The 21,059-nt window shown below is 38.7% G+C and overlaps 1 protein-coding gene across 4 annotated transcripts in view; it reads left to right on the top strand.

Moving 5' to 3' along the window:
• Positions 1–888: 888 nt before the first annotated feature.
• The window catches only part of PLEKHA7 (pleckstrin homology domain containing A7), a 199,055-nt gene continuing 178,884 nt past the window's right edge, over positions 889–21,059 (top strand). For 3 of the 4 annotated variants that reach the window (XM_044425601.1, XM_044425602.1, XM_044425603.1), the window contains exons 1-3: positions 1,823–1,949; positions 2,120–2,196; positions 2,503–2,560. In XM_044425601.1, the coding sequence (XP_044281536.1) occupies positions 1,861–1,949; positions 2,120–2,196; positions 2,503–2,560 (224 nt within the window). In that variant the 5' untranslated portion in view covers positions 1,823–1,860. Of the gene's footprint in view, positions 1,495–1,822; positions 1,950–2,119; positions 2,197–2,502; positions 2,561–21,059 lie in introns of those variants that run through there. The other variant, XM_044425604.1, reaches the window with a different exon arrangement.

Genomic DNA, 21,059 nt, shown 5'->3' on the forward strand with positions numbered 1-21,059 from the left:
CAATGTGCTAGAGTCTCTGTCAGCTTGTTGGTAAACTGATTCACATGGAAAGTTTGTTCACTGGATAAACTGCAGTGTTGCAATAGCTGGTGATGTCCATGATTAGGTGACTTTCTCTTCATGATAGTCATATAGGATGATAATGTTGATAATTAGTGGTGGGGCAAGAAGTTGTGAAAGGAATCTAGTCTTTCAGTTTATGAGCACTGGCCACAGTAATTCATTTAACATTTTTGTTACTCCCTAGTTCCATACTTAGTCAGCAATATAGATTAGAAATCCTGCTTTACATTTTCAATTTATAGAGCTATCAAGTTTTTTACTAGACCTTTCCCTTGCAGGAGTTAAGGCCACCACATTCAGTTAGACAAGATTGCAGGCTTTTGTTTAGAGGTAAGCAATTACCTTGTTATGGGATGTAATATTCATGTTGTTTCAACTGAGGAAGAGTAGAGAAGAACAAAGCTAAGCCTCAACAGGTTTGAGAAAAAGGTTCACAAATTGGCAGGGCATTGAAGCAATGTGAGAAATAACCCTTTTCAAGTTTGCCTTTTTGAACAATGTTTATATGAATTCTCTGTTGCTTGAATTATGACATTTATTTTGTTTTAAATTTTGTATAAAGTTTTATTTTGTGTTTTTTATGAATTGTTGTGAACTGCCCAGAGAGTTTGCCTTTTGAGCAGTATAGAAATAATATTGATACTATAAAAGGCAGTATCCCTCTGACTTGAGTGCTAAGTAAATTAAATTGCACTAGCATAAGAGACTAGAGCAATAGCAACAGCATTAAAGTGATTTTTTTTGGGGGTGGGGGGAATTCTGTCCTTCCAGCTAATGATATTGGCTAGGGGATCTTTATGGTAATACAAGCTTATTTATGTTGGTGTTCATGTTTTACTGGATACTGCCCATACTTTTCAGTGGATAGCCATCATGATACTTGTTCAACAAATGTGACATGTACTGGGAAAAATGTGTGTTCCAGGAGCAGAAGTTTAGGGAGGTCATCTAGACTTTGCACAGCAAACCACTTATGATTATTTTACTATTTTATTATTTATTTCATTTCCATACCACCCATAGCTGAAGTTTTCTGCGTGGTTTACAACAAAGTAACTGCATCATTTTCTTTCCAGAAAAGCCCTAAAAAGTGCAAGAGAAAGTATTATATTCAGCAGTCAGAGAAAGGCATTTCGCCCAAGTTAAAGTACACTCTTTCTTCCTTGATTTATGAAAAAACTGGAGCTGTTGTCCTTCAGGCACATCAGGAGAAGGAGACTGGAGAAAACACTCCTGCTGGGGAAAATCGAAGGCAGAACAAGAGGAAGACCAACCGTGAGAGGGCTCGATTCCACAAAGGAAGCCACAGCCTTGAGGTTACGCGAGCTGGGCTGTCAAGGACAGGCCCGTCTGGAGGGCGTTCATTCATAGAGTCGCCATAAGTCGGAGAGGCGACTTGAGCTTTGATGTCGGAGATCCGGCGGACGGCAGGTATGAAGTCTCAAATAAGCAACGGCGAGCTCCTGTGGAGCGGCAGGACCTGTTGCCTGGGCTCCTGTACGAGGGATCCCCGAGCGACGTGGGAAAGGGCTCCGTCTTTACCAGGCGCGGGCGGAGTGCGGGAGAGCGCCAGCTTTCCAGAGCGGTTAGCGGGAGGGAAGAGCAGCCTCCCGCACGCCGGAGCAGGCGAGACACGCCGCGCCGTGCGCTGCGCCTCCCGCTCTCGGTTGCCCGGGGGCGCTGCTGAGCAGGGCCGGGCCCTGGGCGCCTGCCCTGCCTGCCCTCCCGCACGCCCCCCCGCCCCTCCGGCGGGCGGGCGGGCTGGCTCGGGCGCTCGCTCGCTGTGGCGCGGCGAACATGGCGGCGGCCGAGGCGGTGGGGCGGGACACTCTACCTGAGCACTGGTCCTATGGCGTCTGCAGGGACGGCCGGGTCTTCTTCATCGAGTAAGGCGCCGGCGGGAACAAGGGGGCGCGGGCGGGGGCGGGGAGGGAGGACGGGGCGCCGAGGAATCCGCTCTTTCCCCTCGTCTCTCCGCTCCGCTTTCCCTCCCTCCCGACTTCCCTCACAACAGGCTCTACTAACAGGTGCATGTTTGCCGCTTCTCCCTCCTTAGCGACCTGACCCGCGCAACTACTTGGCTACATCCGCGCACCGGGGAACCCGTCAACTCGGGCCACATGATCCGCTCAGGTGGGTGCCCTCGCCCCGGCCACCGCGCCTCGGGCCACGCGGGGGGGCGGCGGCGGGAGCGGGAGGAGAAGCAGCGGCGCCCGGCGCTTCCTTGCTCCGCGCGTTTTTCTCCCTTCGGCCCGCGCCCGGTGTTTGTGGCCGCCTTTCTCGCCCTCCGGGAGGGGAGCCGGCTGAGCGACGAGCTTTGTGCGGCCGGGATTTATGCGGCGGCTCTCTGGGGCGCAGAGGTCTCACTTTCCGCCCCCTTTCTCTCTTTGCCACTTTCTTTCTTTCGCTCCTTCCCTCCCCTCCCTTTCCCCCTTCTAGATCTTCCCCGTGGATGGGAGGAGGGATTCTCCGAAGAGGGAGCCAGTTACTTCATTGAGTGAGTATTCCCCACTCTTGAGGCTCTCGCTTATTTCCCGGGGGGGGGGAAGCGGAGGAAAAGGAAGTAATCCTCCTTACGAGAGTATTTTATACACGCACACACACGCGCACTCACATATGCGCGCGGGTTAATGTGTGTATAATCTCATAAAAAGGATTACTTCCTTTCCTCCCGGTGTGTTTTCGCTAAATGGATTCAGCGTCATTCTGGGGGGGGGGGTCCTGTGAAATAAAGGAAATATTGCTCTTTCTGTGTGCGTGGGAGTCTACATTCTGGTACTCTGTGTTGAGATATGTTTTAATGGTTATAATAGAGCCTACAAGTGCGCTAGTTTGTGTTTGTTGTCCGTTTCAGACTTCTGTTGTGTTCGCTGGCACAAGCAACAGGTTTCACCTTTTGTGGCTTTTTATACTGAATGCTTTTGGATTTCGTGTTGCGGTGAGCGGCTGGTTGAACCAATGTCAGCCAAACTTAGCTGAATGTGTTACTAACACACTGGCTGGAACCTGTTGCCTGCTGCTGAATTGAAGCTAGCAAGGAGGTTGTTGTAAGGCAGACTAATAGCATCCAATATGTGAAAGCTTGCCATGTTTTTCTGTAAATAAAGTGTTGAAAGCAAATTAACACTCTGATAAAGCACACAATGGGCCATGCTGATGTATTATAGGATACATGCTGAAGATACAGCATTGCACAAAGGAGGAGATAGCATCATTGGTAAAGCATTTGGTGAAAATAACTAGATGAAATTCTGACTGGATGGTGTTGCTTCATACAAAAATAAATAATGTCTCAATTTTGTTGTAAAAAGAGAAGCCATTGGCATTCTATGGAGTAACATTTTATAAGACATGGTTTTTGTACTTGTGTCTTTTGATCATCCCATTTTCATTAATTTGCATAAAGCAGCAATGCTGCTGTAGATAACTAATATTTATTCTGCTTCTATATAACATTGGATCCTTGGAATTCCTTTTATTGTCTTGGATATGCTGGGAGTTGTAGAGGGTTCTCTGATCAAAACATTTCTAGGATTGCATTCTAACTCTTATTTGTTGCATTATATTTGAAACATCTATTTGGTGGCATGGATTTTTTGGTTACAAATGGGGGAAGGATAGATTTTTGTGTGAATAATATGCTAGAAAGGTTGAGTGAGGGCAACAAATTGTCTCATAACATTACTGAAGGAAACAGTTCCTGTCCTTAGCCTAGCATGGTTGGAATGTCCCCAAAGAAAAATGCATTCAAAAGGTAATGGGTGGTACTGAATTACAATTGCTTAGTACACCTGTACACAGTATTAATTTAAGAAACATTATCATATCCCTATGGGTTGAATAACAAAATAGCATGGGGACATTTTAAGGATTAATTGATGCTCCAAACAATGGCTATTGTTTTAGCAGTGTGGAGTATGTGTGTGTGTCAAAGTGGGCTGGCATACTGAGTCTGTGGAAGCTTGAAAAGTTGACTGCCATTTATTAATTTGATCTGCTTGGCAACTATTTGGACACTATATTGTGTGTGTGTGTGTGTGTTTTAAAGGGCTAAGAAGTATGTAATACTTACAGTTTTGGGGTAATCATAAATACATGGGTTAGAAGGAGCATGGATAAAAATCAATTATTTTTTTTAATTTTTGGATTTAAATTGGATTTTTAAATTTATACTGCATTTTTAGAATCAAATGCTTTTTGAGGAAAAGTCTATCTAAGATTGTTTTCTGTTTCAGATACATTAATAGTCCAAAGGTGATTCATCATGAACTAAGGATTAGTTATTATATATCATGAGGCTGTATACTCATGCAATGTTTACATTTTTGCTAAATGAATTCCATCAATCCATTCACAATGTCATGCTCTTCTAGAGGTTTCTGTAAGATTATTGGGCAGTTCTTGTATCTAGAATATATTATCACAAATTCTTGGTTTTTGCATTCCTCAAAACTGAATTTGTTTCTGCAGATATCACATGCTGCTTCTTCACAGCAAAAATGTTATAAACATGCAGAGCTGAGAAAAAGATCTTAATCCCATTTTTCCTTTGCAAATTTATGTACACAGAATCAACCCTCTACCTTTGTAAGTGCTGTTTTTAATCAATGAATAGAAGAAGATTGTTGGAAGTGGAATAGATCTGCCCAAGAAGCTAAGCGGGGCCGGGGGGGGGGGTAAAAATGAAAGTGAAACCTTTTGAGTAGAATACTTCTCAAGTCTTTGAATCTTTTTGTGTACAGACTGAGGTTTATCATATTATTCTTTCCCTGGAGGATAAAACCTATAATGACAACAGGCTATGAAAGAGCCCCAGTTTGGGAATATTTTAATGAAGTTTCCCTACCTACAGGTAAGGCAGAGATGCACGCAAATTATGTAGAAAACCGTGATTTAAATCTAGTTTTACCACCCTGGTTAGAAGATAAAGATGGTAAATAACAGGCATAACACTAAGAAGTGTTAACAGTGAAAGTGAAGGTGTTCCAACAGCTTCATTTCTTTCAGTTGATAAAATGTGTTACTTTGTCAACTGTTTTTAGTACCTTTTCCCCTTAAATCTAAACAATGCAAGGACAGCATCATTGGGTAGAATCCAATGCTGCTTGTGTGCCAGCAGGACGCATTGCATTTGCAACAGAAAGCTAAGCTTTCTAGAGCAATCAGAAACAAGCCAAAGTTAGAAACATAAAAACAGAGCTAGTCCGAAGGGGTCTCTTGGGCCATCTAGTCTGACTTCCGGTTCCAGCCAACTCCCTCATGACATGCCTACCATGTGCATGTCCAGCCTATCCTTGAACATACTCACCAATGGGCTTCAGCCACCTCCCATGGAAGCCCATTCCATACTCTCGGGGTCCTAACTGTCAGGAAGTATTTCCTGGCATCCAAATGTTAGGACCTGCCCCATTCTGGGGACAAGCATTTCAGCTCATTTTCAGCGCTGCTTTAGTAAGCACTAGCTTCTGTTGTGGGTCATGCCAGTCCAACATACCTGAGGAAGAATGAGGTAATTTGGATATTTCCCATTGTTTTCAGTTTTTGTAAGTATGCCAATAACAATAATAATAAACTACATAGTGTAACATTTAAAACAAATTTAATTGGTTTCAATTCCCTCTTCTTCTAAGTATTTTAGGTCAAGTGCCTGTGGCCTATTGGGACAAAAATAAATACAGAATACAGTTTAAGACTGTGTTTACTAAATAACATAATAGTGCATCAGGCAATTTTCTGCTGCAAACTGAAAAAATTCAGATGCATGTTGCCTGATTTCTGTCAGGAAAAAATCCAGTTAAAATTTCCTGGAAAGCCAATATAACTAATTGCTGCTATGTGTAGGACACTTATTTGTGCACTGGAAAATGCTCTTGTTCAAGGGATTGCCAATAGCTGAAGAATACTTTGCCCAGCTGATTGCAACATCTGTAAATGTTCAGGCTGTGGAGCTAGTATATGCAGTAACTTTCAAGAATTCTCCATTGGCCTGATGGTCAGGTGTTTGTGTTTGATTGGATTCATTTTTCTTTGGAGAACTGATGTTAACAGTTGCTCTATTTACTATGTCTCCTTTTTGGCACTACATTTTCTAGAAGCATGAAAGCTGCTCCTTGCTATTTATTCAGATCTTCTCAGCTGCTTATCTTAAAATAACATTACTCAAAGTAATAAACATAATTTTAGAAAGATACAAATGATTGATTGAAATTAATGTTCAACTAAGGTTCAATAAATATGTAGTTCATGGGATTTGAAGTAGCATTGAGAAACTAATTTTTAGTAAAATTAACAATGTAGTATTGGCATCCTTATTGCTTGAATGGCCTCACACATACATATTGGAGACATGCGTGTATGTATCTTATAGTTGCATGTAGCTTAATGTAAGCATGTAGCTTATGTGAGAATGTCATGTGATGCTATATGAGAATATAAATCAGGATGCCTATGCAGATATGCATGCCATTTGAAAACAATGTAGTGCAGATGGAAGCAATGTAGTGCATTTAGCTAAACACTTGATTATTCAAATATATTTTATGCCATTAATTCTATGTATCAATCAGTGCTTTTTTTTGTCATAGAATGCACCGGAATGGAGTTCTGACACCTTTTTTCAACAGATTTTCCAAGTTTTAAAAGTAACTTTTGAAAATTTGATGTTTGGTCCATGTGGATTTGAATTGCCCTGTTGAGCGTAGCAGGGCTGCGGCATGTGGGCTGTTTGTGTGTCGAATCCAATGCATGCGTACTTCGTCCGCACTGGTTGTGATGGCGCTGCTCGGCTTGTGATTGGTTGTGTGGTCGCGTGCTGAGTGCTTACTGCGGGCGGTGACCATTATGTTTCGTTACAGAACTGATATGTGTGGGTGTGTGTACAGTGATTGACTACGTGCGAAAAGTAAATAATTTATTGAGTTCTGGCACCTTTTTTCTTACAAAAAAAGCATTGGTATTAACTCCAGAGAAGGAGATCAGTGCATGACAAGTCTGCTTCTCTAAATCAGGGTATGAATGCTGAAATTATATTGCACATTTGAGAATGTACAGCTGTGCTTGAAGAACTATTATAGATTGTGTGGTGGACTGATATATTTTAATATAAATAAATATTAGAGGCATCTAAGCAGCACAAATTAGAAAGTTTTCTGGCACAATTATGTTTGTCAGTATTAAAAAATCTGGGACTTCTGAGGCTAGATGTGTTGAGCGTACCGTGCTTCGGCAGTCAGTTATGAAACAGCATATAAATGCTTCCAATCTGATATGGAGAAATAATTATGGTAGTGAATGAATGCAGTTGTATTAGGAGATTAATATAATCACTATTGCTTTTGTTGACATTTATTTGGTTAATTTTAGCTGATTTCGTGTTGTAATGATACAGGGTGGTAGTTGGACTATGAGGGATGGAAGCAAAGTATCTTTTGTTTTATACCCACTCACATTTCCAACCTTTTGAATTAAAATCTTGGTACGAAATATGCAATTTCTCAGAATAAAACTTCATATATGTATGTTTTCAGTTTAAAAGGACTACTTTTAACATATTACATAAGGTATTGAGCTCCTTTCAATTCTTGAATTAGAGCATCAGTCTTCCAATATAATGTAAAGGCATGGTTTGTCATGTGCTATTACAAAGAATAACATTGTTTAACCACTGTGCATGTTTTACTAAGAAATGCAATAATCTGTAATATGAAAGCACTTGTACTTTTTCAAGCAGTGTTATTATATTGTCCTGTCGTATTTAAAATTAGTGTTCCTGTTAATGTTTTCTGATGATGATGGTCAATTTTAATTTGCTGTGTTTTTAACCTTTTAATTTTATTTCTTGGATGTGTTTTACTATTCAGTGTATTATTTCTTTATTTGTAATAATATCCCAGTTGTAACCATAGTTGTTCAGGAATATGTTCCATTCATCCTAGGAGAACTTACTTCTACATACTAGGCTTCCAATCAGGATGTAAGAGTTTTCAGTTTGTCTCAGTCCTGCTGTTTAAATGAATTGCTGGATTCTCCATTTTGTTGTGTGGAGAACTATATGCCCACCTGATTATATTTTGTCAAACATAGATACATGCATCTCATGGCTATTGGAATTTTTCCCTCCCTCAACTCTGATTGGAGTATGTAAAGAAGTAAGGTCAGTTTCACAGCTGAACATTTTGTCCCACATATTGTGGAATATAAAGCCAGTATGCAATTTCCAGACTTTCTTAGTAGCTCATGGATTGGATAGTGGATCTTTTCAACAAGTGCTACAAGCAGCCTTCCTCTAACCTGTGCTTGGTTTTTCTAAATGTGTTGGGGTTCAGTGAATTTTAGTTTTGGATCAACTTGTTAGTCCTTACAATAATTTTTTGCCATTCTCTACCTTATGTGGTAAATATAACTAATCAGCTATGGATGTATGATAATGTATACAATTGAAAAGTGTACTAGAATTCAGGTTTGATCTCACTGCTTTTACTGCTTCAGAGCTTCCTGGTTATTGGAAGTTTTGACTGAGGCTGACCAGTTGCATTGGCCTATAATTCATGTCCATAAATATTTATTATCAGTGAATAAATACAATATACAGGGTTTTAACAGAATAAAGTGATGTCTTTCCTAATTAATGGAACACTTCATTATTATCTATTTTACAGGTGGACATGGTTCTTAGGCTATGCTTAATTCAGCAAAAATAGATTTTTCAAGTTGACAGGATGTCATAACATCTTCTTGATAAAGGATTAGTTAAATTGGCTAATTATTAGAGGTACAGTGCTGTTAATGCATATTTTCTTCATATGCTTTGGCAAACCCAATGGTAGTATCCTTTTGGGAGTAGGTAATCAATCAGATAAATATTGTGGAGGAAGATTCTTTAATATTCAGGGATACACATGTTCTTTTATATTATCTACCTATCTCTTGGAATTTGATGCAAGGTTCACATAAATGGATTTTACATACCCCTTTGACAACTAAAACAGTAATATTATGACACTGGAAAGATAAACAGTCACTTGCAATAACACAATGGCTGGAGGATATAATGAAACTTTCAATTTTTGAACAGTTTGCCATTAGGTGCAATTTAGAAATGTATGAACACATTGAAATTTGGGGTGCCTTTGTTGATGCATAATTATTTTAATAATGGTAGTATGTTACATACTAACATATTATTATATAATATTCATGTAAGTATTGCTATAGAATATTCATTCAAGAATTGTAATACTTCAGTTTTGTTTTGTTTTAAATGGTGTGGTTTGTTTGTTTTGTATTTTAGAATAAAAATTAATTTAAGATATTTACTATATTAAATATATTACTAGATTGGTCAGGTTTGCACTAACCTAGTCTGGCAATATGCCATGATGGGTTGATTATTTCATGAACATCCCACAGTGTGCCTGACAGACAGTTGGGTTCAACATGGATTGTTCTCCCCTTATTTCCTGCTCAGTCCTCCAGCCAGTGCCCCAGGGATCTTGGCAGCAGAAGCAGCTTTGTCTCCTCTCTCTGTTGTTATTTCAAACCTTTTTTTTGGCACCCTGTGGCTTTTCCCCCCATTATCATCTCCCCCTGGGGGGGATCATGAACAATGATTTCCAAAATAGCATCCATTGACAGCTCTTCCAAGAGTCGAAATGGCATGTTGGAGGTGCAGTCATTAGATGGCCAGCACTTAAAAATGCAGCCCATTTTTTAACTCTGCAAGTGTCTTCATGTGCACTTTTGAGAATCTGAAAGTGGAAAGCCTCAATTGAGCAATGTCCTGGGGGTACCTGCTGTCAAAGTATAATAGGTACCAACACTGGATATAGACCCAGAGAGGCTTCAAATAGGTCCTCAGGGTGTCTCCCCTGCACCCAAGTCTCAATACATCTGACTTTTTCACCCATTCTCAGGGCTCCAGGTGCTAAGGATGGTGGAAAAGTGTAACCTCACCCCCTTTCCACCTTCCTGGGAATGGGTAGAAAAGTTGGGGACATGTGGTGAGCTGCTTGAAACTTTCAGGATCCTGCTGCAACTCCACCCTCAAACTGTTCTTGTGTTTTATTTTAATTCCCCTATTCAGTGCTTTTGGTTTGCTCTCAGTAAAAAGGTAATGATTTGGTCCTGCAAAAGAGAGTAGAACCTAAATCTTAAAGATGTGTAACTTAACAATAGGGAATAATAGGAACAATTTGTGAGCCGCCCCGAGGCTTCGGCGAATGGGGCGACATAGAAGTTCTCTACCTACCTACCTACCTACCTACCTACCTAACTAGGCTAACAGTTTAATGTCCTGGGGAATTAGGATTTCAACCTGTAAAATATGGGAGCTTTAGCAAATAAAACCTGTCTCATGTTGTTTGTGGGTGTGAATCCTGATTATGGGATTAAAGTGGCAAATATTTAGAAGTGCTAAATCTTCCTAAATATAGGCATGGTTTAGCATTAACTAGATTCAATGTTTTACTGTCTGTTTTGCAACAAGGAAGATTTCATGGTATTTGTTCTGCAGCATGTATATGCCCTAGTAAGATCAGAAGTACTATCTTACTGCAACCATAACAAGAGATCATAATGAGTTAATTATGAATGGGTTAATATTTCTGTAAATAATATCAGATTTAGGTTTTGGCAAAACAATTACAAGCTGAGAATAAGACTGCAGAAATATTGTGTTAAACTTTTAAGTTTTTTGTATACTCATCATTGATCATAAAAAAAACTTTCAAATTGATTTGAGGTATCTTTTTAAGTCCCTTGTTTTGAGAGAAAAGTACTCTTCTCCATTTTTTTTTTAATAATCAAGGTGTTTTGGAAACTGTATGTACCACTTTTCCTCTTTCTACTGTTGTTGGAATACCTGCTTTGGCATAGCTCAAAGGTGCTCCTGCATGGGTCGAATGTGCTTCTGGTTATGTAAGGTGTTTCCAAAGTCAACCAAACCTCTGCTCCCATTGCATTTTCCCATGTGAAATCCTATTTTGGGGAAGCTCGGTAAGTTACAATGGAGAGGAGGGGCAGGAAAGCCCTGTTAACACAAGCAGAGTTCTTCTTGTGTGCCTTCAGAGCCATTCTTTTCTTTGTTGCCTCCTATCCCTGTGTTTCAGATTTTGTGTAGTAAATGGGATGTATTGGTCTGAGTATGTACCATGTTTTGTAGTGCTTGACTCATTTTGATATCTCCGTCAGTGACTCAGTTAATGTGGGGCATAGGTGGGTGCCTGTCGTCTCACCTCTATATCTAAATACTATAAGGTAAATGAAGCAGGACAATAACATACTTGAGTTTGACTGACTGAGTCACACAGGTGATTAGAATGTTGTGGTAGTAAGGCTATTAATGCTATTTGGTTTTTCTTAATAATTTATAATGTTGAATACATTTTATATACTATGAAAATGATGTGTGTATTTGGTGATTTTATTCATTTATTTGGCTTGTATGCCACCCAATTAGCCATAGGCTGTCTGGGCAGCTCATAACATAGTAAACAACATTTTAACAGCAATTTAAAACAGTACAGTTCATTCATAGCACAATACCAAACCAACCAGTAAAAGTAAAATAAATAAAAAGTAAAATAAAATAAAACAAAATAACACCAAACCTTAAGATACTAAAATAAGAGAAAATGAGATAAAAAGGGACATAAAACTAAGCAGTTAATATATATAAAATGACCTTAATAAGATTAATACCAATTATACATAGTAACAATATTTGGCATTAAAGTCAGAATATGGCAGCAGCAAAGCAACATGAACCATTAAAACATCAAAACAGACAGTTCACCCACCAAAGTGTACAAAAGAGTTGGCACCAACTGAATCTTGGATGGGAGTGAGTTCCATAGTTAGGGCACTGTTACAGAAAGGTCCTTCTCGTTGCCATTTTTCCTTTTGCTTCTTTCATAAAACTGAATGGATAGCTTACTAAAAGTGCATGTTTCTTAGAATTATTATTTTATAGCTTTCTAAGACAGAACCATAAAAGAAACTTTATTCCAAGAAACTGACTAGTGTAGTCTATATAAACTTTTCATGCTTAATATAGAGATCAACAAATTGGGTTCAAGTAAAATGAATTGGGTTTAATAGTATAATGTTGATGAATTGTATTTTGGATTACTTTTGGTTTATCTGAGCCTATACTTTGGAGAGCAATTTAATAGCATAATGCTCAATCTTTTATTTACATTGTAGAACTGTGTAGCTGTTACATTTTGTGTTTTATGGCTAATGTGTTATAATCTATCTTAAGGCAAGCGCAATCTTAAGGTTGTACATGTGTTCTTGTTTTTACATTACATTTATATCCTGCCTTTCTTCCTCATACAAGGAACGCAAGTCAGCTTACAGGGTGCCAAAATTTACTTGTACCATTTATATTTTTTAAAGAACAAAGCTAAAAAAGGAGTCATGTTATCCCCCCACATTTGCTACAAGTATTTGACAAGAAATATTGCAGGAAAGAAATTAAAGCACACTTAATGTGATGGCATTATGTTGATGGCATTATGTAGAAACACTCATTAACCTACTTGTAAAAGCTTAGAAGACAATGTACATTCCTTTTATGGTTTAAATTTAACAAAAAATGTTAAAAACAAGCTTGCTTTTTTGCAAATAAATGTATGCAGTGGAAAATAAGAAAACAGAACATGCTGTGCTCCACATCACTTTCCTCACATGATACTCGCCACTCAAACTCACTCAGACTTCTAACACTGCTGATGAAAAGAAAAAGCTCTAGAACAGGCTCTGTGCTTATTACTATAGATGCTTTATTCCTAGTCTGTGTGATTACTTTTAAGGCTATTATAACAACAAACATGGCAATCAAGGCTGCAGTCTGATACTCACTTTCCTGGGAGTAAGTCCCAGTGAAAATAGTGCAACTTATTTCTAAATAATCATACATACAAGTCTGTTCTTAATACATGTATAGTTAGTCACAGTGACTGAAAATCTGGTAAATGGGAATCTCATACTTCCCTATTATATTCACATAATCACCAGTGTGTTAAAGGAACCAGGAATCACTCATATTACCAGTGGTAAATTCATGCTTACCTTTGTTTTCCACTAGCTTAACATTCTCAGATCTTGATCTCAGTTACAGCATTGTTCCCCTGCAGTTGTGAATCAGTAATGGGAAATATTGACTTATTTTGTATGGAGTTCACTTACAAATTTCTTACCCCTGTGGATAAATAATGAACTTTGGTGCCTCTGGGTGCCATTTTGCATATGCAGCCCCTCATCCAAACCAGTCATTAGGGTTTATGCTAGGATTAAATAACTGTTAAGCATGGCTAAGATACTGTTGTGATGTCTTGAGAGAAGAATGGCTTATCCATTTTTATTTGTTGTTATGTACAGTCAAATTGTCTCCGACTTAGAGCAGCCCTGCACAATGAAAGCCCTCCAAAATGTCTTAGCCATGACATCCCTCCTTAGCTTTTCAAAATTCAAAGCTGGACTTCCTTTATGGAGTCAATCCATCTCATATTTCATCTTTCTTTTCCCTTTCTGCCTTTGAATTTCCGTAGCATGATTGTTTTCTCCAGAGAGTCTTGGCTTCTCATTATGTGTGTAAAGTATGACAACCTCAGTTTTGTCATTTTTGCTTCTAGGGAAAGCTCTAGCTTGATTAGATCTAGGACTCACTTGTTCATCTTTCAGTCCATTCAGGATATTTGCAAACTTCTCCTCAAGCACCATGTTTTGAATGCATCATTTTTCTTCCTGTCAGTTTTCTTCACTGTCCAGCTTTCACATCCATACATTGTGATTAGAAATACAATAGTGTGGAGGATCTTGACCTTAGTCTCCTGTGTAACAGCCTTACATTTGATAATCTTTTCTAGTTCTTTCATTGCTGTCCTTCCAAGTGTCTGTCTTCTTCAAATTTCTTGTTTAAAGAAGTCACGTTTTGAATTGATGGCTAAGCCAAGGTATGCAAAATCTTTCACAATTTCAATGTCTTTGTTGTTTGTATTTAAGTTGTATGCTTCTGTAGTTTTTAGTTTTCTTAATATTCAGCTGCAGTCCTGCATTTGCATTTTCTGCTCTTGCTTTCATCAGGAATTCTGTCCATTCATTGCTGCTTTCTGCCAGTAAGATTGCATCATCTATATATTTTAAATTATTGAAGTATCTTCTGCCAATTTTCACTCCTTCTCTGGTTCTAATCCTGCTTTCCTTAAAATATGTTCCGTATATACATTGAATAGAAATCAAATCAAATCTACACTTGTCTGCTGCTTTTGCCAATGACAATCCGTTTTGTTTCTCCATATTCTGGGCTAACAGTAGCTTCTTGTTGATGGTACAGATTACGTATCATGATAATCAAATACTGAGGCACATCCATTTTTTCCAGGACCATCCATAGTTTCCTGTGATCCACACAGTCAAAGGATTTGCTGTGTTACATAAAGCAGGAGCAAGACAGGGGGAGTGTGACTCTGTTGATACTGCTGGAAATCTTGGCAGCTTTCAGTGTTCCACCTGTTCTAGATGGGGGTCACACTCCCCCTGAAGGAGCAGGTTCATAGCCTGAGAGTACTCCTTGATCCATCCTTGTCACTTCAGGCTCAGGTGGCAATGCTGGTTTGGAGCACTTTCTTGCTTTCTTCCACCTTTAGTTGGTGGCCCAGCTGTGTCCCTACCTGGGCAAAGATGCTGGCTTCAGTAATCTATGCTCTGGTAATCTCTGAATTGGATTAGTGCAATACTCTACATAAGGCTGCCTTTGAAAATGGTTCATAAGCTGCACCTGATGCAGAATGCAGCAGCCAGATTAATAACTGGGACCCAGATGTCTGAACATATAAGACCAGTTCTGGCCTGCCTGTACTGGCTGCCTGTATGTTTCTGGTCTCAATTCAGGGTGCTGGTCTTAACCTATGAAGCCCTACATGGCTTGGGTCCGCAAAACCTGTTGGAGTGCCTTTCCCAACCCTGATCTACCTGAACACTATGCTCAGCCTTCGGGGCCTTCTTCCAGGCACCAGCCCCTCAAGAGGCTTGTAGGGTTGCAACTAGGGGTAGGGCCTTTTTGGTGGTGACCCACCATCTTTGGAATAACCTCCCTGCTGTGGCCCACCTGGTGTCAAATTTGCCATCTTTTTGGTACTAGGTTAAGACAGCCCGCTTTCTGAAGGCTTTTAATGGCTTTTGTTATTCAGGGGTCTGATATGATTAGGGTTTTACTCTTGACTGGGTCTTTTTAATTGTTTTTTTAATTCTGTTTGTATCTATTGTATTTTATTGTTTTTATACTTTGCTGTAAACCACCCAGAGAGCTTCAGCAATGGGCAGTATAGAAATGAAATAACAATAACAATAATAGTATTCTTGTTAGGATTTGGACCGATTCAGTCTGTGCAGCTTGGAACAGCTATATTGGTACCCTGTCTACTCCAGGTGTTTTATTCCTTCCAGTTGCTTTCCCAGCAGCTTTCACTTCATTTTCTAATATTGCAGACTCTTTCTCATAGGATTCCTCTTCAAAGGAGCCTGTCATCCTTTCATCTCTCCTATATAGTTCTTTTGTATATTCTTCACCATCTTCTTTTTATTTTCTTCTGGTCTGATAATGTGTTCCCTTGTTTGTTTTTCAGCATTCCTATCCAGGTTTGAATTTCCCTTTGATTTCCTGGATCTTCTGGAAGAGATGTCTTATTTTTCCTCTTTTGTTCCCTTCTATTTCTTTGCACTGGCCATTGTAATAGGTCTTTTTGTCTCTATGTAATAGTCACTGGAAAATTGCATTCAGAATTCAGGCCCTGTTTCTGTCACCTTTTGCTTTTGCTCCTCTTCTGTGTTGTCTGTTGTATTTTCTGTCATTTATCTAGCCTTTTTCTTTCTTGTTGCTACAGGAATTTTTTTTTTTTTTTTGGCATTCTTTCCTAATGTTTCTGGTTTCAGTCCACAGCTCTTCTTGCTTACAGTCCATTATGTTATTGAAAATCTGTTCTTTAAAAAGTAGACTTGGAATTCCTCAGGAATGTTACTTTTGGTGTATTTTATGTTTCTGCAAGGGATCTTTTTAAGTTTTACTATGATTTGTTTATATTAAAAGTTCACGATTACTACCACAATCTGCTATGCTTTGTTTTGGCAATGAGAATGCAGTTTTCCCTTTTCCAGTTGCATAGTCTATTTGATTTTTGTTCTGGCCATCTGGTCATGTCCATGTATTTGGTCTTCTGAGCAGTTGCTTGAAGTACGTGTCTTAAATGAACAGACTGTTGGCTTCACAGAATTCTGTGAGTCAGTCTCTTTCTTTGTTTCTTACATCTAGGCCAATTTATTCTACAACATTTGATTCTGCTTTGTTTTCTATTTTTGCATTCAAGCCACCTGGGATTATCAACTCTCTTGTTTTGGTGTGTTATCCATTTCTTTTGGGCCATCTGCATAAAAGTTTCTATTTCTCTTTCAGCATCTCTTGTTGAAGTATAGACTTGAATGATGTTGATAGGTTTTCCATTGATTCTGATTGATATGAATCAGTTGGATTTTGCATTGTAACCCCTTATTGTTTGGGCTATATCTTGCCTCAGAGCTCCTCCATTTAATTGAATTTTTCATTGCTGGAGCAAAAAATGTTGCATTTGTCTGACTGAAAATGCCCCACTCTGGTCCACTTCAGTTCATTCACATCAAGTGCTATGATGTTTAGCCATTCCATTTCTTGCTTTATGGTTTCCATTTGCTTTGGCTGTATTTATAAGGTTCCATGTTCCAACTGCATGTGTTGTGCAGCATTGGACTTTCCTTTTACCTCAGTGCGTGTCACCCACAAGACTTGCTTTTGGCTTTTATCTAATTGCGTCATTAACAATAGCACTATTTGTATTTGTCTGCTTTTTCTCAATAGCAAATTGAGTGTCATCCAACCTGGCACTAATTGTCTGGCACTATCTCTTGTTTCATTTTGGATTGTTTCATCATAAGGTTTTCAAGGTAAGAAGAAGCAGAAGTGGTTTACTGTTGCTGTTTTCTATGCAGCACTAAACAAAGTTAGTTTGGACATCATTGCCACTGTCTGTGAAAGATTCTGCACCAGTTTCATCTTCAGCTACTGTTGCTGCCCAGTAGTCACCCTTCAGAAATTTCTCCTCCTCCATCACCATTAGAGATATTCATTCTCTTCTACGCATATTACTGTTACTGCTGAAGACAGTCGATGCATCTTAGTCTGGTGTCTCAGCTCTGGACATTCTGCCTTGCGTGATCTTCTAGATTATCAGCTTAGTGAGAGGGTCTGGTCTCCTGGTGGCATTGCTTTTAGCTTTTCTGATGACTTCAATCTATTACAAGGTCTTTCTGTACATCCAGAAGTGTGTAAAGGGAGTGCCATTATGAAGCATGTTCTGTGGAGAGGCTGGTATGTCGTTAGAACTTGGTGCAGTACCATGCGCACCATGTTTGAAGCCTAGAAGCCTGGTTGCTGAGAATGAATGGGTTAATGAGGAGTCTGTTTACTATGCCATGGGGGCTGCTTAGGGTTTGTTTATCTGCCAGTGGCAAATTCCAGAATATAACAGTGTTTTGTGACTTCTCCGTGTATGTCCATAAATCTTTCTTTAGCATCCACAAGTGCCTGGGGCACTACGTTATAAAACCATTTACATTGTAGAACTCTCCAGCCTTCCTGGTGGAGCTAAAATGTTCAAAGAATCCACTGCTCTTGCTGCATGAGGGAAACCTAACTTTATGAGGTAAGAGTATTGATATAGATCTCCTTATTACTGTGTGTGAACACTGAATTACAGGGCCTATTTCTACTGCTATGGTTTCAAAAATAGCCTGGGACATGCAGAAAGTTCTGCAAGATCCAGCATTATCTGAAGTGCCTGGGCCCAGCATTGATGTCCAGATGGCTACAGTACATGGTAGTGCCTACCAGTGCTCTGCTGTAACTGCTGCAATCACAGCGTCATAGTCTTTCTCTAAAGAAGCAGGCATTTCCAGTCACCATGAATCATCTATGACCATCTGGGCTAAGGATTCTTCCTCAACCTCAACCTCCCTTTCCCCGGTACCAGTTGCAACATAGAGGTGCAGTCAAGTCACTATAGAATCTACTTGCTGGTTATCATGGAGATCAATGCAAGCTTTTAAAACTATTTTCATTGGAGCAATAACTCTCTTATGCTCATGGGCTCTCTGCTTCAGTTGAGGCCCCAGATGCATTGCAAGTCTGCTCTTGAAGTGTTTGTTTCAAGGGATATGTAGTGGGTGAGACTGGAAGGGGTGAGTATTTGTTGTATTTCTCCTCTGTGATATCAGTGTTATGAAAAGTGCACTATACCAGGCAGGGGCTCCAACTGTGCTTCTTACAGTACCTGGAGCAAATGCTGTATCAGTTCTAGGTTTATTTGTTTCCCAGATAGTTGGCCATGGTTTTTCAAGGCCATCAGCAGGGGGGATAGATTCAGCCTCTATTGAGTAGAAAGGAATTGGCAAGCAACCAGTATGTGTGTTAATTTTGGTACAGATTTAATAAAATAGTGTGCACAAACTAAATGAAATTGTGGCCACTGAATCATTTAATGGATTGCACAAGACAAAGGATTAAGGTACTCTCTGTGTTACTTCTGTAAAAAAAATTAGAGGAAGCTTTCTACTTTAGGAGCCTTTCAGAAACCTTGATATAATAAATGGATAAAAATAAGGTAAATACATTGTTGAGCTCTTCTGAAACTCCCTTTTGCATAGAAATGATTTACTGTTATTCAGATTGAAACTCAGTCTTCTTACAATATTAATGTTATGATTGCATTTAAGTTACCTTGAAAAACCAGCTTTATGTAAATGTCATTGTGATTCAAAATAAGGCACATTATAATGTAAAGATTAATAAGAGTCAAATGATTTTTGTCAAAAGAAAAAAGCAGCAGTAGCAAATTTCTCTGCTGCAGCATGCCCATTACTGACTGAAGTATAAACATAGACATTCACATGAATCTAATTCTCAATTTAAGTCCCACTTCAGCAATATTGTTAGTGCAGCAGTTAGCTTAACTGAACAAACTTTTTTGGTATTTCAGAACATGATCTATCTATTGAACAATGATCTATTGATCATGATCTAGCTATTGATCTTTAACAATATCACACTCTGAAGCTTCATTTACTACAACTTTCAATAAGAAACTTAGTGTAAGCTTTTTACCACACATATCAATCTTTTATTATTAATGGTGATAAAAACTGAGCCTGATAAGGTTTTATTTTCCGTGCAAGCATTGAAAGTCTAGCTCTTAAAACCTCTGTGACATTTACTCCTGTGCTCTTTCAGTCTTTTTTTAAACAAACCCCCTCCCTCCCCAAGCAAACAAACAGTTGTGAAAGATACCACTGCCACAGCTCACTTTTAGGTTTGGATGGTGTACATTTGAGCTAGGTCACATCCTACCAGCTTCCTAACACATTATGACTTGTGAGAATCCTTTAATAACAGTGGTTAGACTTTCAGGGTTAATTGAAAATTGATAAGTAGAAGGGGACTTCTCCCAACCCTTACAGGACTACAGATACCTTAATAATTACACTTTTACTACACATTGGTTTATAAAATCTTTATAATTAAAGCTACAATGTTTGCATGGGGAAAAAGAGATAACTAGGAATTAGTAACCCATCCACAGATGCAATAGAAAACTTAATCACAATTTTAAAAAACATGTTGACATGATTGCCCTGCTGTATAAATGAACACAATAATTGACTAATACAATTACTGAATGTTAGTCTCCAGAACTTTTCATTCTCTGTAGTGATATGGCACTTTTTTTTTCTACACCGTATGTATCTATGTTTATCTGTAGTTGTCTGGGTAGTTGTACAGTAATCAATCATGTTATATGGGCTACCTATAGGATATGTAAGTTATGCTACTAAGGCTAGTACTGACAAACCCTAGCACTCCATTGCCCATAGGAGAATTGAAAAATAAGGTATGACAACCCCTTCCTGTGCACAATGCAGTGGCTTCTGCCTGGGTGTGGATCAGGATTATTGTAGACCCACATCCATCCTTTAGTGAAACAGAACAATTAGCTGTTTGGAATCAGATTTTTCACAATCTGAAATGGAACTAATAAGCTGTTCAGAGAGTGCATGAAGCTGAAGGTGCTACACTTACCTCAAGAAAAGAAAATGAAACTGTTGATATATAAAATCAGCTTGACTTGTGCATGCATATGCTTAAAACTGTTTTTCAGGATAGTTGCTTTTGTTAAATATAAACAAATGTCAGAAGGAAATATATGCTATTGTCTTTACATTTTTATGAATATTCCAATAAAATAATTTCCACACAATGTTTTGAAAGTGTTTGAGTATAACATTGTATCATGTGGTTAATTTGATTTCCTAAGCAAGTACTTTAGTTCACATACTTAGGAGCTATTGGGAAAAAATTCATATATTTATACTACACATCAAATTGACATGGATTACTTTTTAGTTCTGTAAACCAAATGAAAGATATTTTTGTACTTATTAAGAGGGAACTTCAGTTGGGGAGTAAAAATAAGCCATGCATGCTTAAAGCAGATGATAATTAGAGTACTGAAAATTTCTCTAGTTCTCCTTTTTCTGGAAAATGCACATACATTGCTTTCATATGGAACAGCTACAACATATCATATGATAATTAACCCACTATGTTAATGAGTTAAAGAGTGAATGCCATGATGGTACACAGGTTCCTGCACTGATAAATGTGAATGCATTATTGCAAACGTACTGCAGAATTGAATTATACCCCATACAATCCAATATAGCTGATTACATATTGCAATACAAAGTTGACCCGTTTATCAAATATTTGTCCATTTGTATACATTTGCATGTCCCAGAGTGAAAAAAATATTTTGGCAAGATGCATTCTTAAATGCAATTTCTAAGCAAGAGAGAGAGAGTCTAGAGAGCCTGGATGTTTAGTTTTATACTGATTCATTAACTGAATGTATTAC

The sequence above is a fragment of the Varanus komodoensis genome, unplaced genomic scaffold, assembly GCF_004798865.1.
Source record: "Varanus komodoensis strain SLA01 unplaced genomic scaffold, ASM479886v1 scaffold16, whole genome shotgun sequence".
Lineage (NCBI taxonomy): Eukaryota > Metazoa > Chordata > Lepidosauria > Squamata > Varanidae > Varanus > Varanus komodoensis.